Source organism: Microcaecilia unicolor, chromosome 11, assembly GCF_901765095.1.
Source record: "Microcaecilia unicolor chromosome 11, aMicUni1.1, whole genome shotgun sequence".
Lineage (NCBI taxonomy): Eukaryota > Metazoa > Chordata > Amphibia > Gymnophiona > Siphonopidae > Microcaecilia > Microcaecilia unicolor.
In genome coordinates, this window is record NC_044041.1 from 93,553,211 (window position 1) to 93,579,702 (window position 26,492).

General features: G+C 45.3%; 1 protein-coding gene across 1 annotated transcript; it reads left to right on the forward strand.

The window, feature by feature from the left end:
• The first annotated feature begins 14,498 nt into the window (after positions 1-14,498).
• LOC115480227 (ectoderm-neural cortex protein 1-like) lies at positions 14,499-26,241 on the forward strand. Its single transcript, XM_030218744.1, has 3 exons — positions 14,499-14,573; positions 19,708-21,502; positions 25,091-26,241. The coding sequence occupies exon 2, from the start codon at positions 19,724-19,726 to the stop codon at positions 21,491-21,493; it is 1,770 nt and encodes a 589-aa protein (XP_030074604.1). The 5' UTR covers positions 14,499-14,573; positions 19,708-19,723; the 3' UTR covers positions 21,494-21,502; positions 25,091-26,241.
• Positions 26,242-26,492: the final 251 nt, after the last annotated feature.

Below are 26,492 nucleotides of genomic sequence, written 5' to 3' on the forward strand. Positions count from 1 at the left end.
AAAGCATATACTGATGGTTCTTTCAGTTTGTGTGGCTGTCAGGACTTATTTCTGTTTTGATTGCGCTGATCTGTGCCACCCCCCAAAAGCTGCTGCCCTAGGTGACTGCTTAGTTTACCCAATGGTTAAGCAGGCCCTGGAGCCTTTGGAAAGGCAGATTATCAACTGAATTCAGGGACCTGTTGAGTCCTGGAAATTAGGGTCCCTGAATAAGGGTCATTAGGATCTGGGAGGAAATGGAGCACCATCCTCTGAAGATAAATGATATGTACAGGACAAAGGGCAAGGGCAGATCCTTGGGTAACTTCTAATGTCAATTAAAGTGCTTGTTAACACCAATTATTGATTGCTATCACCAATTCAACCTATAGTTTTGTACGCAGGTCTAGGATCCATATGTAAAATTGAGCACCCAATTTTGGGCGACTTATACAGAATTCCACTGATGCTGTGTCCCCTCTGGTCAGATTCAAATTTTGCCTGAATGCACACCAGAGGCTGCTTTTCCTATATCTGCTTTGCTTTCCAAAGCCTGAATCACAGGAACATTTTATACTACAGTCTGACTCTCTCAAACTTTATCTATCTCAGACACACTCTGTCTGTCTGTCTGTCTGTCTGTCTCTCTCTCTCTCTAAACTCTCTCTCTTTCTCTCTCTCTCTCTCTCTGTCTCAGATACTCACACACACACACTCTCTCTCTCTCTCAATCTTTCTCAGACACACACTCTCTCTATCTTTAAAACTTTCTCTCTCAGACACTCACACACTCTCTCTTTCTGACTCTGTCTCAGAAACACAGACTTTCTCTCTCTCTCTGTCTCACACACACACACACACACACATTCTCTCTCTGACTCTCTCTCTCTCTTTCACACACACACACACACACACACACACACACATTCTCTCTCTCTCTCGCTCTCTCTCTCACACACACTCTCTCTCTCTCTCTCTCTCTCACACTCTCTCTCTCTCTCTCTCTCTATGTCATACACAGACACAGAAATGGATTCAGAGTTTCATTTTTTAAACTGTTTTGTGTCAGGTCATTGGCTTACAGGCTGGTTTCTCACCATGACTCTCTGGTTCCCAGTTGTACCCCTCTCCTTGCCTTATGCAAGAGAAGCATTTTTAAAATTCTCTTTGTTGTTGCTATTTAACCCCTCCTTCCTCATTCCTGAGACATTGTGTTCTGAGAACAAAGGTGATGCAATAGTGGAAAATAAGTAAACTGTACCAACATGAAAGCCTTTTAAGACATTGCCTCCCAGTCCATGAGCAATGACTGAAATTAATGATACCATATTAAAAATACAGGGTCAATTAAAAAAAACATGCAGATTTACAACTGACATAATTGCTTGAGAATTGTGATTTACAAAGCATTAATTCCCTGGAGTTGCTTAGATGGCATTTTGATATAAGTAAGAGGGAAATTAGAACAATAAGTCCATAGCTGCCTTAGAGGAAATGCTCTCCACCCTATTTGGTCTTCTGAACCCCATGCTTTGTCCTTGTCAGGTGGCTAATCAGTCAGGGTGTGCATTCGGTTCATTGGGTACCTTAAAGGTTTTGGTGCATGCAAAATGACTTGTGCAAGTTTTTAAAAAAGCTATTAAACTGAATATGCGAAACGAACTGAAAACATCTGAAATTTGTGAAAAAAAGCACCAAATGATTCCAAACCAAAAAACAACCTGAAAATTATTTGCCCATGCACAAACCTGTTTGCCATAGTATAGAACATAGTTCTTTTCTAGGGTGTAACTAAAGGTTTATTTTAAACAGCAGGCTAAACCAAACATTTGCTGTTAGTTTTAATAACATTTGTATTCCTGCCTCACTAGATACAATCCATTAAGAGAGGTGACAAAGACAAAATCACGTAATAACAGCTGGAGTCAATATTCAAAGTGATCTAAATGGCCAAGAGAGTTAGTGCAACTAAATATCCGCGGTTAGCACCTAAGCCAAAACCAGCTAATATGTGGACAGTCCAGGGGCGGAGCTGGCACTTATGTAGTTAAGTGCCGATATACATTTTTACTGCACATTGCTGTCAGTGGAAGCCTAGGCAGGGGCAGCCCAAGACAATCTGCCATCTGAGGTTAGGAATGAGCTGCCACCCTGGATCCTCCTCTGCCACCCCACCCTTCCCTGCCCCCACATCACGCCACGCCAGTGGCGATCCTAGGTCGGCTGCCACCCGGGGCGGATCGCCGCTGTGCACCTCCGCCCCCGGGTGCAGCGGCGTCCCTCCCCCCAGGGTACAGCGCGACCCCCCCCCCCCCCCGCGCAATGACACCCCCCTCCATGGCGCATCAAGCCCCCCCCCCCCGGGTGCATTCTTGGCTGCTGGAGGGTGCAAAGAGCAGCTGCGCGCCTGTCGGCTCGACTGGCTCCCTGCTCCCTCTGCCCCAGAACAGGAAGTAACCTGTTCCAGGGCAGAGGGAGCAGGGAACCAGCGGAGCCGACAGGTGCACGGCTGCTCTCTGCACCCTCCAGCAGCGTACACCCGGGGCTCACCACCCCGCCCTTGCTACACCGCTGTGCCACGCCATGATCTGACATCTCTCCCTTCCTTCCCCAATCCTCTTCCCCGAATTTACCTTTTCTTTTCTTATTTTTTAAAAGGTGGTGGCGACAGTGGCAGTGATTCCCATAGGTTGCCGTGTTGCCGGTCCCGGCCCCTTCTCTCTACTGAGGCCCGCCTTTGAGGAAACAGGAAATTACATTAGAGAGGCGGACCGCAGAAGGGGTTTAAAAAACAAGAAAAGCTAAGTTTGAAGAAGGGGGTTTGGGAAAGGAAGGGTGTGTGTGTGTGTGTGGGGGGGGGGGTGATGCCACCTCAGAAGAGTGTCACCTGAGGCCCTCGCCTCAGTTGGCCAAATGGTAGGACTGCCTCTGAGCCTAGGGATTAGTGCAGTGGCCTGAGGAACTGGGTTCAACTCCCACTGCAGCTCCTTGTGACTCTGGGCAAGTCCATTGTCCCAGGTACAAAATAAGTACCTGCGTATAATAAGTAAACTGCTTTGATTGTAATCACACAAAGCTGGTATATCAAATCCCATTCCCTGATCCTTTCTGTTAGAGTAGTATATCAAATTGTGAATAAACTGACTATTCAGTGCTTAACCGCACAAGACAACCACATAAATAGGATGCGTAAAATAGTCCTATATTTATGTGGTTCACCTTATATGGTTGTAATGAATATTGCTCTTAACCACATAAATGTTAGCCAGCTACATATGCCCAGATATTCACTGCTGGTGCCAGATATCGCCCAGCATTGAATATCTGGGGATAATACTGGTGATGGTCAAAATTATTCTGACTGCTACAGGCTGAAAATGTATTCCAACTGTATTAAATCACATTTTTAAAACAACTTAAATAAAACACAACATGTCTCAGTCACCATCTGTAGTAATTAATCCACGTCTGTTGTAATTAATCCAAGATACCTCAGCAAGTCAGCTCCATAGAACTTGGTCAACCCAGTCAGAATTCCAGATACTTCTATACAGATACTCAGGTTCAGGGTACTCACTTCTGGTTCTGGATCTGGGATCCTCAGCTCACAGCCAAGAACAGCATCTTGATCTCAGCGACCCGCTCCCCACCCCCTTTTTAAGTCCCTCAGGACTAATCTGGGTCTCAGATCTGGGATTGCAAGAGCAAACAAGCCCTTTCTGCTTGCTTGGGTTCTCTTCCATGTAGCGACCAAGTGACTCAGTCGATGCTCCTGCAGCTTATTACCCCAGTAGTCGGTGATTTGGAGACCAGCTTAAACACTTTTGGCCCGACAGCCCTGAATTCTGCCCTCATCCCACTTGCCATAAATGAACAGGACTGAGGTCAAGTAACTTGTGAATTATATAGACCATTGTGACATCACTCTTGTGAATTATAAGCCACTGTGACATCTCTCCTGTGATTTGCAGCTAGCTTATTCTGGTCTCACATAAAATGAGAACCTGGTAAACACTCATATGAAAGATACAAGAACAATCATTGATGCACAACTCTTGGCCACCAAGAGACAAAGCTGGGCCCATGCAAAAAATCTTCAGGGCCCCGTCACTGCTCCCCCCACACACACTCACACACACTGCCGCCGCTGCTCCCCCTGCCACTACCCCCTCTTTCAGCAGCGAAAGAGAGAAAGAGTACTCTTCCGGTTACAGGTCCTTCTTCCTGCCACGTCCCACCTCCTGTGAAGTAACTTCCTGTTTCCACATAGGCAGGATGCAGCAGGAAGAAGGATCTGTGGCCGGCAGAGCAGTCTCTTTTGATTGCTGGCACTGGGCCCTCCTTGGAGGCCGGGCCCGGAGAATGTTACCCCCTCCCTTCTCGGCGGCCCTGAGGAGTGCACACTGATACATGCTTTAGGACACTGTCCCATCTCCAGCTCTGTTTCCCTCTCCCCCCCCCCCCCCCCCCCCCCCCCCCCCCCCCCCCCGCCGATCCTGCACCTTGTAGCTGCTTGTGCCAATAACCTGGACTACCCTCCCTGTACACACATGGGAGGGAATTCTGTAAATTTTGGCACTGAGATGATCCGCACTAAGCCAGTATTCTGTAAAAGTCTTTCTGCGTACTAGCTTAGCTTGCATTTTGCACCTAAATTTGGGTGGAAGCATTTCTCAAAGGCTGGTGTGGATACTTGTGCCCTACTAATGGCAGTTAGATGCACAAGTGCAGGTATCACTGCACCTAAATTCTGGGAATGCTCCTGACCCGCCCATGCCCCTACCATGGCATTGTGCGCTATGAAAATTAGGTGCACATGGGGCATAGGACGGATCTCCAGATAGCTCCTAATGACTGCCAATCAAGTACTTGTTAATCCCAATTATTCACTGTTGTCGCCAATTAAGCCAATTACTTTGTGACCAGATCTTGGATCCATGTGTAAAACTGAGCACCCAACTTCGGGCTACCCATACGGAATTCCCCTGATGCTATGCACTCTTTCTTGTCAGATTCAAATTCAGCCTGAAAGCACACCTGAGACTCCTTTAAAACTTAAACCTATCCCATACATACACACTTCTCCAGTGGCACTCTCACTAGGCCTCACTGTGGGCATCTGGCCCCACCACATTACCTTCAGGCCTCATGACTTGTCTTTGGGCTCCAGGAGCATAATCGGTTAATTTCAATGTATCAAGAGTGGGCTCAGCCAGTCCTGGTTGTAAGGAATCACATGTATGGAATTCTACATCGTTCCAGTATCTGAAGTAAAAACCAACAGGTCTCGACGATGTCAATATAGAGTCAACAGAACAAAACCTAGACTCATTCAGCCTGTTCCAGATGGTCCTGAGTAGGGGGAGGCTCCTGGCTGGTTATATTGCTTCTGGCCAGCTTCCTGATGATTTTCAGTGGCACATGACCACACAAAGAGCAGTCTGTCTTTGCCCAGTTAGTTATCTGGGCACCAGCACTAAATATTCTATTTTATTCTAGTCATAACTTATATTCCGCGACCGCTACATCTCCAAAACCATTCATTGCGAATTACAAGAAAATAAGCACCTCAAATAGATGGAAGTACAACATAATAAAAAAATAAATATTAAATTAATCTGAGTTTATATCTGAAAACCATGGAGCCTTCAACTTTTTTCTAAACAATAAGACCAAATAGACCTAACCTGATACTGTATGTCATGCCAAATCTTTACTGCTAAATATTGAAAAGAATTACTCTTTTCAACTGAATTTTGCCCGCCAAAGCTTTGAAAACCATACAAGCAATTTTAAGCCTAATGCGAGAATGAACCAGATGCCAATGCAATTTATTAAGAAGAGTTACTCTACCGAACTTATTAACTCTCAAAATCAGTCTAGCCATTGTATTCTGAAGTAACTTAAATCTTTGCAACAACTTTGATGTTAGACCTCCATACTGTATTTTGTACTATTGTTTGGTTAATAGACTATTGTATGCCACATTGAGCCTGCCTGCTGGCGGGAATATTGTGGGATACAAATGCCATAAATAAATAAATATAAAGAATTACAGTAGTCTAGATATGGCAAAAAAACTGACTGAGCAATACTTCGAAAACATTCCATACTTAAACTATTTCATATGGCACTCAACTGACGCAATTGAAAATTAAACCTTTTTACTAAAGTTATAATTTGATCATCAGAAGACAAACTAGAGTCTAGTATTATACCCAAAACCTTAGACTTGTTCATGAGACTCCAGCGGGAGGTTCCGGTGGCCATCTTGGGATTGGAAACAGTATAAGCAGGAGCAATTTCCAGTTGCTCCTGCTTATGCTGTTTCCAATCTCAAAATGGCCACCAGGACCTCCTGTGGCAGTCTCGCGATGCTACCATGGGACGTCCCGGCAGCCATTTTGGCTGCGGAACTGGTGGTGGCATGAGTGACTAGGGATCACTCTTGCCCTGCGGACCCAGTAGACCACCAGGATGTTTAAAGGTAGGACTGCAGAGCTCCTTTGGATGGTGGGAGGGAAGGAAGGGGGTGCTGAGAGTCATCACGAGAGGAGGGGACAGCAGCATCAATGAGTGATTATGAGGGGAGCGGGGGCCACTGAGAGTGATCACGAGGGAAGGGGTTCAGTTTTGGTTTAGGCCGAAACCAAATTGCAAATTTCACTTGCTGTTTCACTTTCAGTCAAAACTGAGAATCCTGTTTTCGACCAGCCTCTTGTCAAGGATTAACCTGTTCTTTAAGTACTCTGCCCCGTCTCCTCTGAGAACCCTGAAGATCAGAGATAGAGATGACATCATGACCAATTTTGTAAAATAACTTCACCTAACAATGAATTGGGATACAATTCAATTTTTCCCATCTCATGTCTTATGGTATTCTGGGATATGATGCCCTGGAGTTGCTTTGTATTACTTTGAGCCAAAACTGAATCTGCACGACTGATGAAACTCATTGCCTGGTTTTGGCCAAATCTGAAACTTTTGTTATGTGAACCAGTGGGACAATTAACAAGTTTAAGCATTTATAGTTTGCCCCATATCTCTTTACAATTTCACCAAAAGGCCAAAGCATGAAGTTTTGACTTCTGCCAAAAACACAGAGACAGTTTCAGCTGAAACCAAAAACAGGCTGAAATTTTTAATGGACCTATTTGCTGAAACTGAAATCAAGCCAAAAATAGATTAAGACAGTTTGGGCACCAAAATCAAAGCTGAAATTTGGCTACAATGTCTAACTACAATGTCCATATGGACACTAAATAGGACAGGATTAAGCCCAAAATTACACAGTCTAGATTTGGGATTACTTAGAAACATGATGGCAGATAAGGGCCAAATCATGGCCCATCCAGTCTGCTCATCCTCAGTAACCACTAACTCTTCCTTTCCTAAGGGATCCCACATGCCTGTCCCACACTTTCTTAAATTCTGACACTGTCCTCTTCTCCACGACTTCCATGGGGAGGCCATTCCACGCATCCACCACTCTTTCAGTGAAAGAGTATTTTCTTAGATTCCTCCTAAGTCTATTCCCTCTTAATTTCATTGTATGACCCTCATTCCAAAGTTTTGCTTCATTTGAAAAAGGCTCGCCTCCTGTGTATTGATGCCACTGAGGTATTTAAACGTCTCTATCATATCCCCTCTCTCTCGCCTCTCTTCCAGCACATACAGGTTGAGGTTCCTCAGCCTGTCCCTATATGTTTTACGACAGAGACCACTTACTAATTTTGTAGCCACCCTCTGGACCGTCTCCTTCTTGTTTAACTCCATCTCAACTTATCATACACTACCAAGCCCAACTTTACATTATTTCACTACTGTTTTTGAAATTTCTATTCTATAACTTTGTATTGCAAATTACTATGTAAGTCGCATTGAGCCTGCATTGTGTGGGAAAGCGCGGGGTACAAATGTAATAAATAAATAAATACATCTTTTCGTAGGTGCGGTCTCCAGAATTGCATGCTGTACTCTAAATGGGGCCTCATCAGAGACTTATACAAGGGCACTATCACCTCTTTTTTTCTTGCTGGTCATCCCTCTCCTTATGCACCCAAGCATCCTTCTGGCTTTGACCATTGCCCTTTCTACCTGTTTGGCCACCTTAAGGTCATCAGACACAATCAAGTCCTGCTCTTCTTTCTTACACAGAAGCACTTCACCCCTATAATGTACCGTTCCCTTGGATTCTTGTACCCCAAGTGCATGCCCTGCATTTCTTAGCATTAAATCTTAGTTGCCAATTATTGGACCATTCTTCAAGCTTCGCTAGATCCTTCTTCATACCATCCACACCCTCCGGGTGTCCACCCTATTATACAGTTTGGTATCATCCGCAAAGAGACAAACTTTACCAGACAGTCCTTCTGCAATATCACTCACAAAGTTGTTAAGAAGAGCTGGCCCGAGGATTGATTCCTGTGGTATACCGCTGATAACAGCCCTTTCCTCAGAGCAAGCTCCATTTCCACTACCTTCTGTCTCCTTCCACTTAACTAGTTTTTAACCCAGTCAGTCACTTTGGGTCCCATATCAAGGGCACTCAGTTTATCAGCCACCTGTGCGCGACCGTGTCAAAGGCTTTGCTAAAATCCAAGTACATCAAATCTAGCACCCTTCCCACGTTCAACTGTGTGGTCACCTAGTCAAAGAAATCAATCAGATTTGTCTGACACGACCTGCCTCTAGTGAAGCCATGATGCCTCAGGTCCTGCAGTCCATTCAATTTGAGAAACCTCATGATCTTCCACTTTAGAAGCATTTCCATTAGTTTACTTGCCATTGAGGTCAGACTGACAGGTCTGCAATTCCCAATCTCCTCCTTACTTCCACTTTTGTGCAGAGGGACCACACCTGCCCTTCTCCAGTCCTCCAGGACCACTCCAGACTCTAAGGAAGCACTTCCTCCTGTCATTTATATAGCTGAAAAATGTTTACTGTATCGGCTATCCCTTCTTCCATTTGCATCTTCGCATTCCTGACAGCTTTTCCAGGTATTTTTGCCTGTCCTCCTCTTTCTGAGCCTTCTTGTAATGTATGAAGGCTAATCTTCTTTCCCTTATCTTGTCAATTACTGTTTGAGAACCAGAGTGGCCTTCTTTTTCTCTTACTTTTTATGTAGTTCTCTAACATAAAAGTTTGTCACCTTTAAAATACCTCCTTTGAGTTTTGCCCACTGCTGTTCTATTTCCTTCAGCTGTTCCCATCCAGCTAACTCTTTCCTGAGAAATTCCTCCATCTTGGCAAAGTTAGTTCTTTTGAAATCTAGCCCCACACCATTTGGTGGTCACTAGATGCCAAAAGCCACCGTAACATCAGAAACATTTTCCCCGTTTGTGAGCACCAGGGATAGGATAGCTCCATCTCGCATCGGTTCCGTTACCCACTGCTGAAACAATTCTTCATGTAGAGAATCCAAGATCTCTCTACTTCTAGACAACCATGCAACAGGGACGCCCCAATCGACTTCCGGCATGTTGAAATCACCTATCAGTAGTATTTCCCCTTTTCTAGCTATTTTCTGGATGTCTTCAATTAAGTCTCTGTCCATTTCTTCTGACTATGAAGGTGACCTGTATATTACACCAATGTAAATACATTTTCCTTTCCCTCTTATCAGTTTAATCCATAGTGCTTCTTCCTTCCCCATACGTCCTGCAGTTCTGTCACTTCAATAGAATGTATGAAGAAATCCTTTTTGAAAAAAACAAGGCCTGGTGATGTTCTTTTTGTAGTACAATACCATCAATTTACTACAGACTGTCCATTTTAAGATGAAATATGCATGAATGGACAGTAGCCAGGGCTGAAGCTTCTGTTCACAAGTTTCAAACCTCTGCTAATTCAACATCTTTTTGTGCCTGTTACCATATGGATACAAACGTGAACAATGCTCAAAACAACCATGCACAACATGCGTAAATGCTGACATGCACAATGTTCGGCCCTTCTTTATAGTAATACTTTTGTGTGCAGTTTACGAAAGCACAAAGGTTTATTTAAATTCACATTGAGCTGCTGTGAGGCAAAAGCATTCAAAGCAGCCCAATTTCAAAGGAAACAGACATACAAAAATGGTTTCCCAGGCTCGTTTTGCACAAAACATAATTACACATCACTGACTTGTGTTTGGCTCCAAGGCAGCTGGCAGAAGGATCTTTTTGGCATGCAAGTTTGCTATGAAGCTAATTTGCATCTATAGCAAACTTTCCTGTGAAGAGGTTGCTAATTTATGAATATATCCTGAGGTTAGCAATTTGGCCTCTAGGACAGTGAAATAAGGTTCTCAGGACAGGGTAGTGTTAACAGAAATGGGAAGAGCTAATCTTGGCTTTGCAAGCATTTATACATTTGTAATTACACTATGAAAAAAAAGACCAGGACTGGACTAGCCATACTGCCATGATCTGGAGGCATAGGCAGTGGAATGGGGTAAGCTCAATCACCTTTTTGCCCACACAGCCTTAGCAACATCTAGGAAGCTTGGAGGCCAGAGGCAGAGATGTTGTTGGGGGTTTTTTGCTTCTCCCCCAAGAAAAAAGGTGGTCCACTGTCCCAGCTTGCAGTGAGTTGCACTGGCATTACTTGATGTGACATGCAGACTTCAAAAGGAAATCAAATGGCTGGTTACAAGAAATCTGATTGCTAGGCTCTGTGTGTGTGACCTAAGCTGAGCCATCTTAATTATCTCCCTGCTTCTCAGTTAACCAACCATATGTGAGTGGTAAGGATAGAAATAAATGACAGATCATATCAACACCTGAGATGCCAGTTCAAATTCCTCCTTCTCTAATTCTGAACTTGGTTAAATCACTTTGGGGTCGTTTTACAAAGCCACAGTAAAAAGTGGCCTGCGGTAGTGCGAGTTCATCTTTTAGGTGCGCGCTGGGCCATTTTTACCGTGGCTGGGAAAAAGGCAATTTTTTTAATGGGCCGGGAAATGGGCCTGCGCTAATAAAACTAGCACGCGCCTATATACGGCCTGAGCCCTTACCAGCACCCACTGACCTAGCGGTAAGAGCTCACGCACTACCCATGCGGTAACCATGCAGCGCACGCCAATGTGGACGTGCTGACGCTTACTACCGGGAACGCCCCTGCTGTAGAAAATAGAAATGTATTTTCTATTTCGGGGATTCGGCACAGGCCAACATCAGAATTACCACTGGACACACGCGTTACCCCAGCGGTAGTGCCGATTAACCTTTCCATGCCTTTGTAAAAGGGCCCCTTTATGTCTCTGTGTGTCTCTGTTACCCAGCTGTTATGGGTTACAGCAACATTTTCCTTGCCTGTCCTTTAGAAGCTTTGCCTACCATCAGTTAGCCTAGACTTGTGCATGAGGTTCTCATCCTGCCTTGTAAAATTGTGAAGGCAGCACAGCAGTAGCTTTTCCTCCCAGCTGCAGGGCAGGACATTCTTAGAATGCCTAGGAAATGATTCACTCAGCAACAGAGAAGTCAACACCCCCTGCATTTGTTCTGTGATTTTATCTCTTTTGCAACAAAAGCTCACTCTTCCTCTTCCCCCCCCCCCCCCCTCCTGCAAACAAATCAGGTTTGATCACCAGGAAGGAAGTAATGTAACCAGAAGCAGGAGGCACCAACTGTATTACCTGGTAGCCTAATTTTTACAACATAAACCCTTAAACAAAAGAGGGAATACACAGGAAATACAGAAGTTGGAGATGCTTATTCATTTCAAACTACCCAGAACACCATCAGTGAGGCCATTTTAATATCAGTGCCCATTTTTAAACTTTGAGCAAGTTGTTCCTGTACTTTTACCTGGGATCATAGTAACATAGTAGATGACGGCAGAAAAAGACCTCCACGGTCCATCCAGTCTGCCCAACAAGATAAACTCATATGTGCTACTTTTTGTGTATATCTTACCTTAATTTGTATCTGTCATTTTCAGGGCACAGACCGTATAAGTCTGCCCAGCACTATCCCTGCCTCCCAACCACCGGCTCTGGCACAGACCGTATAAGTCTGCCCAGCACTATCCCCGCCTCCCAACCACCAGCTCTGCCACCCAATCTCAGCTAAGCTTCTGAGGATCCATTCCCTCGGAACAGGATTCCTTTATTTTTATCCCATGCATGTTTGAATTCCGTTACCGTTTTCCTCTCCACCACCTCCCGCGGGAGAGCATTCCAAGCATCCACCACTCTCTCCATGAAAATCATAATCCCAGATAGGGTAGAGATGTGGAGGAACGGCCTAGTGGTTAGAGCACCAGGCTTGAAATCCAGAGGTAGTGGCTTCAAATCCCACTACTGTTCCTTGTGATCTTGGCCAAGTTAGTTATGTAACCCTTCATTACCTCAAATAGCATCTTTGATTGTGAGCCTGACAGGGAAACATCCAGTATACCTGAATGTAACTCACCTTGAGCTACTAGTGAAAAAGGTGTGAAAAAAATCCAAATAAATAAACTATTGAATTGAGGACTAGCTTGAAGTGTTTCCTGATGTCTTAGAGTTGGCAACTTTGAGAGTCTTCTCAGGGCACATGGCCTTATGCCAGCTCTTCTTTCTGCAAAAAACATAGGTGCCAACATTTCGAAACATAATACTAATTACTCTTCCCTGGACACAAATGAAGGTGCTTGTTAATATTGTGGTGGTGGTGGTGGTGGGGGGGGGGGGGGGGGGCTCAGCACCCATTGCACCTGCAGAGCTGGCTCCTATGAAGGATATTAGGTTAGTCTGAAACCCTGGTTCTTCCTCATCACATTCTTGTGGAATGTAACCATGTTTCAGTTCCTGAAACCTCCTGATCTGTTGTCCCTTGATTTGCATTTGTTGTTATTGTCAGGGTCAGCAAACAGGGCCATTGTCCTGGGCTCCCATGCTACAGGGGACCTGAAGCTGAAGGAAATGAACCATGCTGATGAGTATAGTAGATCTCCTAAACTTCTAACCAGAGCCCCAAAATGTTTAACCTTGGTTATCCTTGACATTTGTTTCATTTTTTAATTAGATAGTAAGCTCCAATGAGTAGAGACTTTTTTTTTCTTTATAATTATAAACATAGGACCCAGTTTTTCAAAAGGATTGAGGGGTGCAAAACGCAACACTATTTCTCCATCCCCGATACAGTGAAGGAGTTTGTGCAGTGTGTATGGTGCTCAGGTACCCACTATACCCACAGTGCTGGTACCTATGGTTGTACCCAGAATTAATAATGCTGCCCGGTTTTCTTTTTTTTTTTTTAGCAGCTCAGGGTTTGATTCTGAGATCTGAAAGTTATGTGAATGCTTCTCAAAATCCAGAAGGGCATTTGCAGTGGTGTGCTGGAGGGGGTTCTCACAGGCTCGTGAGAGCCTGTTGTTAAGTTTTTAAGAATTTCAGGACCTGGTTGTTAAAGTAGACCCCCCCCCCCCCCCCCATAGCTACTTTAACAGCTGGCTCCCAAAATGTGGGCTCGGGGCAGGCGGGCCCCCTCCTGAATTCTCTTTTACTTTGCTGGCAGGGATGCTGAGCCCTGCCAGCCAAGTAAATAGACTGCTGCTGCTCCCCACTCCTTGTTTCCAGCTCTGTGATATCTTGTGCATGCCTGAGAAGTCCCAGCTTGCTGCTCAGAGCCAGAAACAAGCAGTAGGGAGTGATGGTAGTCCATTTATTGGCTGGTGGGGCTCAGCCAGCAAGGGTATGCTTATGCCTAGTGTGCTCGCATGGGGAGAGGGGGGAGGGAAGAGGGGCATACATTGTCCCTCCAGTCCACCCCTGCCCCCCACCCCTAAATTGCAGGGCTGGCTATGCCCGGAGAGAGAACCCATTGTTAAATATTTACCAGCACACCCCTGGGCTTTTTCATAAAACGTTTTATACCACCGGATAGCAGAACTGGCAACTGCTCCAGGTCATAGGGAATAGAACTGCGCCACGCCTGGCTTTATCCCACTGCCTCTATAGACTTATTATTTTAATTTATTACATATTGATGGAAAGAGAGAAAATCAGGGTTAGAGCTACCTGCAGCTTACAGGCAATTCCGGACTGGACTCCACTAGCGCAATAAAAGTCAAAATAAAACAAATAATCTTGTTTGTTTTAGTTAAAAGTTAAAAGAACAGCAATAACAAAAGTACTGTATCGTTGCGCTTATTTTTCGATGTGAGGGCTGCAAACGAACATCACGTTTGTTAAGTATTTATTGTATACTCCTTACCATGAATGGAAAAGGGAACTAAGCTTATAGGAATACATACAAGCAGCATGGGAAAGCTGGTCAAAAGCTTCTTCGGTTATACTGGTGGCATAATTGGAACTTGGATTTCGGTATTTCCCCACTCTCGAGGAGGTCTTTTCGGTAACGTTAGTTCAACTTGCGTCGATATTTTGTGGTACTGTAAATGTGGGGAGGGGAGGTGGGGAGCGAGAGCACGAAAAATGCCGGCGCTCTAGGACCCGGGAGCAGCCGGAATGCAGCGGCGGCTCTGGCCGTTTTCCTGGGCGGTAATTGGTTGGCGGTGGGGGTGGGCGGAGTTGTCCCGTATAGGCTTTGTGTTAGCCGGTGGTGGTTGCTTCGGAGTTCGGAGTGGACGACGGTCGGGGCAAGCGGGAGCGAGGATCGAAGGAGGTGAGTATATGCGTGCGTGGTGGGTTCCGCTGCTTGCAGGGTCTCGGATCCGGACTCTTGGCACTTCCTTTGCACTGTGCAAGCTCGAATTGCCCGGGACAAAGTGTCACACGTTCCCGTACTGTCGATCGGTCTTTTCCTGCACTTCAGATCTCCTAGGAAGGCGTGGTGCCCTTTCGCCTATATCAGTGCTGCTTAAGGCCATGCTCAGTCCCTGCATCCCATTAATCCGGGCAATACCCCTTTCTCCGTATCACAACATTGCCATAAGTAAAACATTTCCCCTCACATCGTAGCACTAGTTAAGGCAGTGCTATTCTTGCCGGCATCCCCAACATACCTCTGGATCAGATTCCTCCCCCACCCCTAGCAGCCCAACTCTGTTCCGCGAGTCTTCTTGCCTTGTAATTTCTGTTTGTCTTATGCCCTTTTTATATTCTCAGCCCACTTTGTCACTTTGAAATTCTGACACCCTCTTTCCTTTCCCCCCTCTCCTCTTATCTCTTCGCCATCCACCCTAGCAAGCATGTATGCTTTGGCCTCCTCCCCAATGTTGATGTCCACTGTGGGCACAGAGGCCAGTTTTCAGACATGCGAATCATTGCCCCTTCCACACACACCCCAGCACTGCATGTCACCATACAGCTGCCTTTCTTATACCTAAATCCTGTTCCTCCTGATAATCTGAGAGTTCAGCAGTCAATGGACCACCAGATTACCACATCAAATGTGAGGGCATCTAGAAGATTAGCAAATATAGCCACTGGCCATGTGCTCTGTGCAGTTGTGCCACCAGCATAGAGCAGTTTACAGTTCTGGTCTTAAACCAGTGTGATGATTGAGAGCATCTCTAGCTCATGCTGTATGATGGGAACCTCTAGGAATGTTTACCCAGGAAAAGCAATGACTTAAGGTGTGTAGTGAAGAGGGGGGGGGGGGAGGGTCATGATTACACTGTACAAATATTTGTAATGATAAGTCTTAACACTGTTCTCCCTGCTTCTAGAGGGGTCGATACAGAAAGCCATGCAGTAGAGCTGTGTGCAGATGGCAGAGCATTCAGGTTATACCACAAAAATTAAACGTGTGTGATGTAGTAAGCTAATTAAATATGAATTTCAGGCATGAAGAAACTTGTCACATTAATCAGGGAATGGCTGCCGGACACATGCACACACAGGTTCTGTGCAGATGGTGGTTTACTGCGCGCGTGTCCAGCACATAAAGTTCTCGCGAGGGTGATATTTATGCGGCTGTAGAGGAGTAGCCTAGTGGTTAGTGCAGTGGCCTGGGAAACTGGATTCAATTCCCACTGCAGCTGCTTGTGACTGGGCAAGTCACTTAACCCTCCTTTGCCCCAGATACAAAATAAGGACCTCTGTATAATGTATAAACCACTGGAGTGGAGGAGTAGCCTAGTGGTTAGTGCAGTGGCCAGGGGAACTGGTTTCCATTCTCACAGCAACTTCTTGTGACTCTGGGCAAGTCACTTAACCCTCCATTGCCCCAGGTACAAAATAAGTACCTGTATATAATTTATACACAGTGCAACAGGTCCAGATGTGTGCGAGCACTTGCATATATTTTTTTTTTCAGACATGAGCTCTTACCTCCTGTCTGTCTTGTAAAGTTGCAGCCACTTGTTCTGGTCACTGAACCCTTCCCCCCCCCCCCCCCCCAAAAAAAAGAAAAACAAACCCTATTATTTAAACCCCACTCAGCCAATCTTTGTACGCCGTCCTGGGCCTGGTGAAAATGTTCTTGTATTGTTTCCTTCTGTCCTCATTACCGTACATTTTAATGCAGTGTGCGCCCATGTGTATCATGTGAGTTAATCCCCCCCCCGCACTCAACCCCTTTCTGCATCAGCCCCTTGAGCGAAGGAACTGAAACTGCCAGGAATAAACTGAAATTAGAGCAGCAGCTCACCATTTCTTCTGCTTTGGTGGTGAAGAAAGAGCACATTCAGCAAAGTGAAAAACTTCAGACACTGAGCTGCTTCATAATTATTCATGAGCTGGGAATCAAATAAAGTGCATCTGCTATGCTAATGCTTGTAGGCAAGCAGGCAGGGTTTCCTTATCCGTCAGATGGGATAGTGATAGGGGGCACTTGATATGCTAAATTATTCTTGGAAAAAATGAACTGAAACTTGTTCCTGGAGCCTCTGTGTCGTCATAGCTTGGCCTTCATCATCGTGTGTGTCTTAGGCCCCAACGCTTAGAACCAAACGCGGGCTCTGGAAACCATTAGCGCTGGACTAACAACTGCATTAACTAGCACAGGAAATAATGAGCGCGCCAAGGATTAGCGCAAATAGCATTGTAATGTAGTAAAATGGATGTAAATGAGGTCATTTCCAATGCTCAGAGAACAGTGTACAAAACAAAGCTGCCTTACCGCTGCAAGAAATGACGCCAGGCGTTAGGGTGCTGGAAGAGAGGATTTCTAATAATTCTTTCTTTAAAATCTGCTAGTTTTGATTGGTTTTGGACGCAAAAGGAAGCCCGTGCAAGCCCCTAAGTGTTGGTTGTGAGAAACGAATGTGAGCGTGTTAGAGCAGACCCAAAAGTAAAAGCATACCTTGGCGCCTGTTTCCTGCGTTTAAATATAAGCATTCCAAGCTATTTACAGGCGCAAAAAAACAGACACCAATGTGTGGTTCGGGTTTGCCAGGCGCGTATGCACAGGAGCTGAGCTTACCGCGGAACTCCTGTGCACATCTGCCAAGCACATTCCCCCCTCCTTGCTTTCACTTTAACAGCGTGCATATGATTAGCATACAGTTTGCTTTGAGCATTAGCGAGCTATTTTTCTGCGCTGTTCCAGCAATATTTTTTCTGCATTGTTGGCTTACCTTATTTGTTTTGAGCATCGTGGCCTTAATTTCTGATAAATCTGTATTTCTATGTGTTTGCTACTGAACTCAGGGCTGCCGAGAGGAGGGGCAAAATTCCCCTGGCCGGGCCTCTAAGGGGGGGGGGGGGGAGCTGGTGCTGGCAAGCTTCCTGCCTTCTGAGTCTATCCTCTCTTACATACCGCCCAGGACCCAAATGATTGCACGGTATCACGTTAATGCAATCATCCGGGTCCCACCAGAGACAGGAGCAGGAGAGGATAGACCATGGGAGCAGGCAAGCAGGAAGAGGCTTGCCGGGCCCGAGCCCCCCTTTGAGACAGAAAGTTAAGTGGGCGGGTGGGAGGGAGCGACGGTGTGAGTGGGAGGGCGGCACACGGTGGTCTGGTTCTGTTCCGGGCCCGGCTGTGTCTGTCTGAGGCCCTGACTGAACTTGGGGGATTCTGGGTAGATGTACTCATGCAGAGCTGTAGTGCTCTTTTGGGTCCTATTTGTTTCTAAATCCTAAGTCCTTTCCCTTCTAAAGGGGTCTCCCATCCCAGCAGAACTAAACGATTTCACAGGCTTTGCAAGAATGTGAAAGCTGGTCTCTTGATTTCTTATCTGCCTTCTTTGCAGGCACAACAGGACTGCAGCCATAGAGCTGCCACACTGGAGAGCAGTCTCAGGGCTGTAAGAGCTGGTTTTCATGAGATTCCTGTAGTTAATTATTGCTTTAGGTTCCTTGGGCCCAAAGCATAGTAGAGGGGAGTCACCTCCCTGCATTTGTTCTATCTTATGCTTAGTTTGAACTGTGGGGACTGATGAACAGAGCTTCTTACATAATATATGTGGCATCAGACAACCCCCCCCCCCCCCCTGGGGTTAGTAACTGCCACAGAAGGGACATGAGGCTCAATGTACCCATCCACCCAGCATGTGGCAGCTCTGCTCACTGCTGTAGCCATTGTCCAGAGTATCATGGGGTTTTGATTTTGGCAGGGTGCCATAACATCTATCGGTTCTCTTAAAAAGTGAAGGGAAAATAAAGAGGCCTCCAGTAGGTTATATACATGTATTTAGCTCAGTAGAGGAAACCCGCATAAAAGATGTTTTTATTTTATCCATTGGAAGAGAAAATAACAGCACTGAAGACTTCTCTTTACCCTCAGCATGTAGATAAGGGAGGAAGGGTGGTCTCATTAGATTCTCCTGCAGGAAACAAGTGAGGAGTGACTTGTGGAACAGAGATTCTTACAGTTTGAGTTATATGTTCTTATTGGCTACTTTTAATTCACTCTACAATTTTTGTTTTTAACGTTAAGACATGTCTCTGGATTGTGCAGGAGCCACAATTTGTATTTATTCTGGAGCCGTTATTTCTTAGTTTTCTTCTGTGTAATTAAATCCCTGTCATTGAGCTGGACAAGTATCTCATCGCCATGCTGATTTCACAGTACAATGGGCCCCTTGTGTACTTTTTGGTTGGGGTAGGAAGTTCCTTGCCAGCAACTGAATAGGGGAGGAGGGAGGGAAGGTGATATGCCAAGGCATGCCTGCCTCTCATTGCTTGTAGGCAAGGCTGTCTAGTATAACACATCCTTTGGATGCTCTTTGCAAAGCTCTTTTTGGCAGATGGCAAGAGAGGACCCTTTACACCTCCAAACACGCACAACCCTGCTGTCAGTTCATGCATGACGTTCTGCAAGGACAGTTCCTGAAAAATGCAGTTTGTTGTCTCTTAGGAGTGTCCCAAGCCATGAGGTTCCCAGTGGAATTGTTATTCCTAGCTAGTTTGCTTTTTTGGAGATAATTCATTAACTTTCCAAATGTTCAGGTCTAAGAAAACCTGCTGGAAAAAAAAAACCAGATTATTTAGAAGCAAAGGGGTTCCTGCATTCCTGTAGTTTGGGGTTTTTTTCCCCCCAGACATCCCTGATAGGCTTGAAATCAACCCCTTATGTAAAGTGTTGAGATTTGACTTTGGTGGGACTGGAGAGAAATGGGGATGAATTTATCCCTGGGAATCTACTGCTGCAGAGGGAAGATGGCATAAGAAACTTGGTTTGTGTTCCTTGCACGGTCCACGATTGTTACTGTCTAATGGCAACTGCTTTATTGTCCCAATATCCCGTATACATCATTTTAAAATATTTTTGAAACAGTTAATCAGTGTTTTAGCTAAGTTAGTGGGCTCCTGTGGAAAAGACATTTTAGAATCAGAGGTGGGGTTGTAGATTCTGGAATAACACTAGGAAATATTTTTTCACAGTCTTTTTATTGTTTGTCTTCTTCCAGGATTACTAGTCGGAAAATGTCTGTAAGCAGCCACGAAAACCGCAAGTCACGCTCGAGCTCTGGCTCAATGAACATCCAACTCTTCCACAAGCCAGGGCACGCAGATAGTCTGCTGACACACCTCAATCTCCTGCGCAAACGCTGCCTCTTCACCGATGTGGTGCTGCTGGCTGGAGACCGGGCCTTCCCCTGCCACCGAGCAGTGCTGGCCTCCTGTAGCCGTTACTTCGAGGCCATGTTCAGTGGCGGACTCAAGGAGAGCAGGGATGCTGAGGTCAACTTCCGTGACTCCTTGCACCCAGAGGTGTTGGAACTGCTACTAGACTACGCCTACTCTGCCCGGCTCATTATCAACGAAGAAAATGCAGAATCCCTCCTAGAGGCAGGTGACATGCTCCAGTTTTTGGATATCCGAGAGGCCTCAGCGGAGTTCCTGGAGAAGAACCTCCATCCTGCCAACTGTGTCAACATGATGTTGCTTTCAGACACATATTGCTGTGAACGACTCTTCGAGCTGTCCTGGAGGATGTGCCTGGCCAACTTTACCTCCCTGTACACCACAGAAGATTTCCTGAGGCTCCCCAAGGACAAACTCCAGGAACTAGTCTTAAGCGAGGAGCTGGAAGTTGAAGATGAAAGCCTAGTCTATGAAGCTGTCATTGCCTGGATGAAGTATGACCTTCCCTGCCGTCATGATGACCTGCCAGACCTGTTGCGCTGCGTCCGCCTTGCACTGTTGCCAGAGGCATATCTGAAAAATATCGTGGCCCAGGACGAATTGGTTCTCAGCCACAAACTGGGGATGGAAATTGTGGAGGATGCGGTCCGCTGCAAGATGAAGATTCTACAGAATGATGGATTGGTGACGGGCTTTTGTGCTAGACCACGAAAGGTGAGCCAGGCACTGCTGCTGCTTGGTGGTCAAACTTTTGTATGTGATAAAATTTACATGATTGACCGTGAGACTAGTGAAATCATCCCCAGGACGGATATCCCCAGCCCCCGCAAGGAGTGCAGTGCCTGTGCCATCGGCTGCAAAGTCTACGTCACTGGAGGGAAAGGCTCCGAAAATGGTGCTTCAAAGGATGTATGGGTGTACGACACCCTCCATGATGAGTGGTCCAAGGCGGCCCCCATGTTGGTTGCCCGATTTGGCCACGGTTCTGCAGAACTCGATCACTGCTTATATGTAGTGGGTGGCCACACTGCACTGACTGGTTCATTCCCTGCCTCGCCCTCAGTCTCTCTCAAGCAGGTGGAGCAGTATGACCCCCAAGCGGACAAGTGGACCCTAGTGGCCCCTCTCCGGGAAGGTGTGAGCAATGCTGCTGTGGTGGGGGCCAAAATGAAGTTGTTTGTGTTTGGTGGCACCAGTGTCAACAGGGATAAGTTTCCCAAAGTGCAGTGCTTTGACCCTTGCCAAAACCGATGGACTGTGCCCACCAGCTGCCCCCAGAACTGGCGTTACACAGCAGCTGCCATGGTGGGTGGCCACGTCATTGTGATTGGTGGTGACACAGAGTTCTCAGCCAGCTCAGCTTACCGTTTCAACAGCGAGACCTACCAGTGGGCTAAGTTAGGCGACGTGACTTCTAAGCGGATAAGCTGCCGGGCTGTTGCTTCAGGCAACAGACTCTACGTTGTTGGTGGTTACTGTGGCGCCCAGAGGTGCAAAACCCTAGACTGTTACGACCCGTCTTCTGACACCTGGAGCAGCGTGACCACAGTACCGTACTCCCTAATCCCCACTGCCTTTGTCAGCACATGGAAATATCTCTCTGCCTAAAGATTGCAGGTAATTGTTCATTAGCTTTATGATGGGGCTGTCTTGACCCAAATGGTCTTCCAGTAATATGTGCAACCAACTCTTGGGTGGAGGTCACGCTATTGTAACAAATGTTTAGTAGTAATGTAAGCATATATAGCCACTAAGAAGTGTTAATATATCTTTTTCTTTTTTTTTTTCAAATTCCAAATCCTCATTTCACACAGAAAATGTCCCCCTGTAGGGATGCCACTATGCACCCTGTTACATAGACGATGAGTCCAGATGCAAAGAGTAGGCATGATAGTTAAAGATAAGCTGCTTGCTTATGGCGCTGGTATCCAGTGATGTAACCAGTAATACGAAGGGAGGGGAGAAATCCAGATTTTTGCTCTTAAATGTATTTCATATCTTAACATCGCAATCATTTTCTGTTCCTCCAACTCCTCCCTCTTAATACGTTAATGTTCTATCTGAAGCCTTTTCCCACAAAGTCTCACCAGGCCTGAAAAATGGGAAGACTAATTAATGCAAATCCCAGGGCTCCAATAAACTTACAAATTTGATGTGGCTGAGAAAGTTTGCTTTGTGCTTGCCACTGGTAATCCAATGAGTTCACCTTTCCTGAATGCCCATCATCCTTTGGCTATACGAGTTAAAAGTTTTTAATAAATGTGTGTTTGTGTAGGAGGGAATGGTTAATACGTATTGAGGTGGACTAAATCCAGCAGAGTTACAATGGACACTGGTGATGGGGCATCTCTTGTTCTGTAGGAGTAAAATTGACAAGAAAGTTTTCATCTAGTATTATCTTCCCTAGAAACAAAGTTGGAAAGACTTCCCAGAGGGCCAGTTTGACATGTTTATTGCTTGGTGTCCGGTGCCTTTGAAAATGATGCCAGTGCTACTCCTTAAATTAAAATAAACAGTATCCTACCAGTGCTGGAAGGAGTATCAAGTTCTGGGCAGTCTGGGAACTGACTGATTTTCCAGGCTCTTTGGGAAGCAGTAAAAGTGTCCTAGGTGAAGGAGTCAAGCAGCTGTGAGGAGGGGGGAGTGGCAGAGGAGATTAGAGCTTAATAGTTGGTATGATGGGCAGACTGAATAGGCTGTAGGATCTTTACCCTCATTTTCTAGGCCTGAAGCATCTGGTAAAGAGGCACAGCACTAGGTGAAGATGGCAAGTCTGCTGCTCTTGTTCCCTCAACAGTAATGGATTTTATCCTTCTTAAATGTTTTTGTTAGTATTCATATTTTTATGCCTGATTTCTGGGATCCGTCTCCTCTGGCATTAATAGAGATCCCTTAAGCCTGTACTGGAAGTGGTAGAACTAGAGGTTATGAAGTGAAGCAACATCAGGAAATACTTTTTATATGGAAAAGGTGGTGGAAGCTTAGAGCGCCCTCCCAGTGGAGACAAGAACAATGACAATTCAAAAACGCACGGGATCTCTATATAGCAAGAGGATGGAATCCAAACAAAACGTGAATAACTTTCACATTTTAAACACCCTGCACAGAGCGGCAGGTAGAACTCTAGCCACCTTGTTGATAGACTAGATACTGCTTACTACTATTACTAATTATTTCTATAGCGTTACTAGATGTATGCAGTGCTGTACACATTATATACAGGTACTTTTTCTGTCCCTAGAGGGCTTACAAACTAAGTTTTTGTACCTGGGGCAGTGGAGGGTTAAGTGACTTGCCCAAGATCTTTATCCACTATCATTTACTACTCTACTAACCAGGGGCGTAGCCAGACCTCACGGTGGGGGGAGGGGGCACATTTTAGTCTGCTGCCATACCCCCACCTCGCCGCACCGCCCTGCCGCTCCCCGCCCACTGATGCAGCAAATACCTTGGCTGGCAAGGGTCCTCAACCCCCACCAGCTGAAACCTTCTCCAGCACCAGTTTCTGGTGCCTCCTTGTTGCCTGCCCTGCACTCTCTTCCTCCTCACATCCTGCACGCTTCTTTAAGTGAAACTGAGCATGCTGAATTTCACTAAAAGAAGCATGCAGGACGTGAGGGGAAAAAGAGAGCAGGCCAGCCAAAGCGGTAGCGCCGGAGACCAGCGCTGGCTGGGGTTGGTGACCCCTACCAGTAAAGCCAGGGGCCCAGAGGAAATTTGGGAAGGCCCAGGCCCCCGTGGCCCCACGTAGCTACGCCTCTGCTACTAACCCAGGCACCCAGCAACCCAACCAGAGCTTGGTAAGGTTCAACCCTTCTCCCAAAAAACAATGTTTAGTGATAATTAGTGTAGAGGGAAAGTGAATGAAATGCATAATACTTATAATTCATCTTTATTTGATATGTTACCCATCAAATGACACATCTAAGCGTTACAGCCTAAGAATAGAGGAAAATAAGGTAAAAACACACAGGAAAGCCTAGTTTACATCAAATATTAAAAATAACTTAACTAGAGAGATGACAAAGCAATCAATTATCCTGGTATAAATACACCTTCTGGGACCCCCCCCCCTCCCAAGATAAGATGCACAAATTTTCCTTGACTTATTCTGCATATTCAAATGGGCTAATACAGCATCTTCACTGCTTTAGCCTTTAAAGTAGGGCTTCCCACACTGGGTCATGACCCCAGATGGGGTTGTAAAACCCACATTTGAGGTCACGACCTAGGCAGTCCCTCCATAAAATGACATTGGCATTGGTGGGGGGGGGGGGGGGGGTGCTACAGAAGGATTAAAAAGTGCTGCTTTAAAGAGACCAGTGTTGGCTCCAGCTGAAATTGGTTGAGGCCCATCTGATCTGATCTCCATTAGCACAGGTTACTATCATAAAGCAATAAATACAGACTAACAGCTTGTTGATACCATCCTTGGGCCGTTCCTTTAAAAGTATTTTGGTTTTGTTTTATAAAATTTAAGGGTGCGTTTTTCCAAAAACTATTAAGATTTTTACGCAACGTGCTTTACTTGACACACTTGGGTCTGTTTTAGTAAGGCATAATTTGCAACCTACCTGGTCTCTGGAGCCTGTTCCCCACCATCCCTAGTGTAAAATTGTTTATCTGCACACCTCACTGTGATTCCTGGTCCTTAATGGCCCTCCTACCTGGAATAAAGTAAAACTGTAATCTGCACAGAAGCCCAGCAAACAAGAATTACTGGTTGCCCCATGAAAATTACTAATCACAAATCTAAGCACTTTTTGTTTGTCCTGTATCTTTTATGTGCTTGTAGTTTGAGCATGTATCAGTGTGGTGACAGTAGTTTTCAAGTAACAGTGTAGAGTAGACTGATTTGTGGAACAGACATTCTCTTTAAGAATAGCTGTTGTACAATTGTGGTTTATGAGCACTAAAACTATATATATTTTGAAATTTGGAGTGCTTTGGAGTACTGCCTGTCTCGCTGGTGGGGATTTGAAGTTCTTGGCCTTTTTCCTAGGTTACAGTAAATCCTCTGTTGAATACACATAGGTAGCCTTGGTGCCGGAAACTGTAGTTCATACACAGATTCCAGGCCTGGGGTTGCACCTCTCTGCTTGTTCTATACAAACAGAAAGGGGTGAGAAATAACCTTGTAACTATTTGGTATTCTGGCTATAAGCAGTCAGACTTTTAATAACCATCTGTCACCTGTGTCCATAGGTTTAACTGCAGAAGAGAAATCTGCATCAGAGTCTTCACCTGGAGACAAGCCAGGCGACTACAAGCAAACACTGTTGCCACTGCAGCTGCCACAGGGACTGAAGTAAACTGTCCTTTTGGAGAGATTGAAATAAGAATATTCAGCTACCTTGAACTTCTGGTTCTTAAAAGATCAGTTGTGAAGCATTTTTCTTTACAAAGAAGCTGAGAAGTTGAGAGGGTTTGCGGTGAACTTAAGAACTAGTTTTCTGAGAGTTTGTTTTCTTTTCGGGAGGGGGGTCTGTGCTTTCTGGAAGGCAAATGTTATTAACATGGCAAAATGAAGTACAGAAAAATGATGAAACTGTGAAAGCCGCCTGTAGCCTTGGGGATCTGGAGGGCTTTGTTTAAAGCGGCCTCTCTGAGGCCTGTGAATAAGACTGTTACTGAGTAGGGGACAAACTGGAATTAACTCATGCCTTCATGTTACTGAAACACATGTTGAGTGAAACTCTCCCCCTCACCTTTTTTTGGTGACTGAGTTTTTGATTTTTATTCATTTTGTAAGCTTGTGGGAGAAGAACATAACCTCCAATCTTCAGGTCCTTAAAGCAGACACTCCCAGAGAAATTCCTCTTTTCTTTTTTGGCTGTTGCACCCAAGAATTGGCCATCCTTTGTTAATAAAGTCCATGACGACTTTTGGTAACCTACAAAGTATTTAAAGAGACATTTTTTTTTGGTCTTTAGGTTTATCAGTAATGGCCTTAAAGGTGGAACATATCCTCTGTCACCTGAGGCAATGTACTTCCTGCCATTCCCTCATGAATTGTTAAAAACAAGAAAGGTGGGGAATTGAATTGTTTTTCCAAACTGAAATTATTGGATAGAAAAGCTTGTATGTTAGAAGATGGTGGGGTGGGGGAAGAATTTTCTGTGGAAGGTCTGGATCAGGCTGAGTGATCAGACTCCATAAACTCTGGAGTCTTTAATAACTAATTTTTCTTTTTTAAAAACAAAGGTTCATTTGCACTGTCTACTGTTGTTACATAGTGGAGGTTTTGTAAAATGTTGTATTCTTATGTATATGTGTATGCGTTGTATATATATTTTTTAATAATATTTCAGCCGGGAGCTGCTTTGATATCTATAAATAGAACCTCTTAAAATACATTTGACCAGTGTTTGTACAGTTTTATCTCTGCACCCTTGTGGTTATGTGTTTGGGTTGTAATTTACAGTTAATGAAAAACCACTGAGCTGTTCTCTGTGGCTGAACCTCCGTCTATTCCCATATCAGCTTCAGAGCAAAGCAGTGGGAGACCATTTCTGTATGGATTCTGTGGTTTCATGCAGTGGAAAAGAGAGAGGGAGGGCAGTTCTGAAAGCCATTTCGGTGGGTATAGAATTTCATTTGGTTTTTC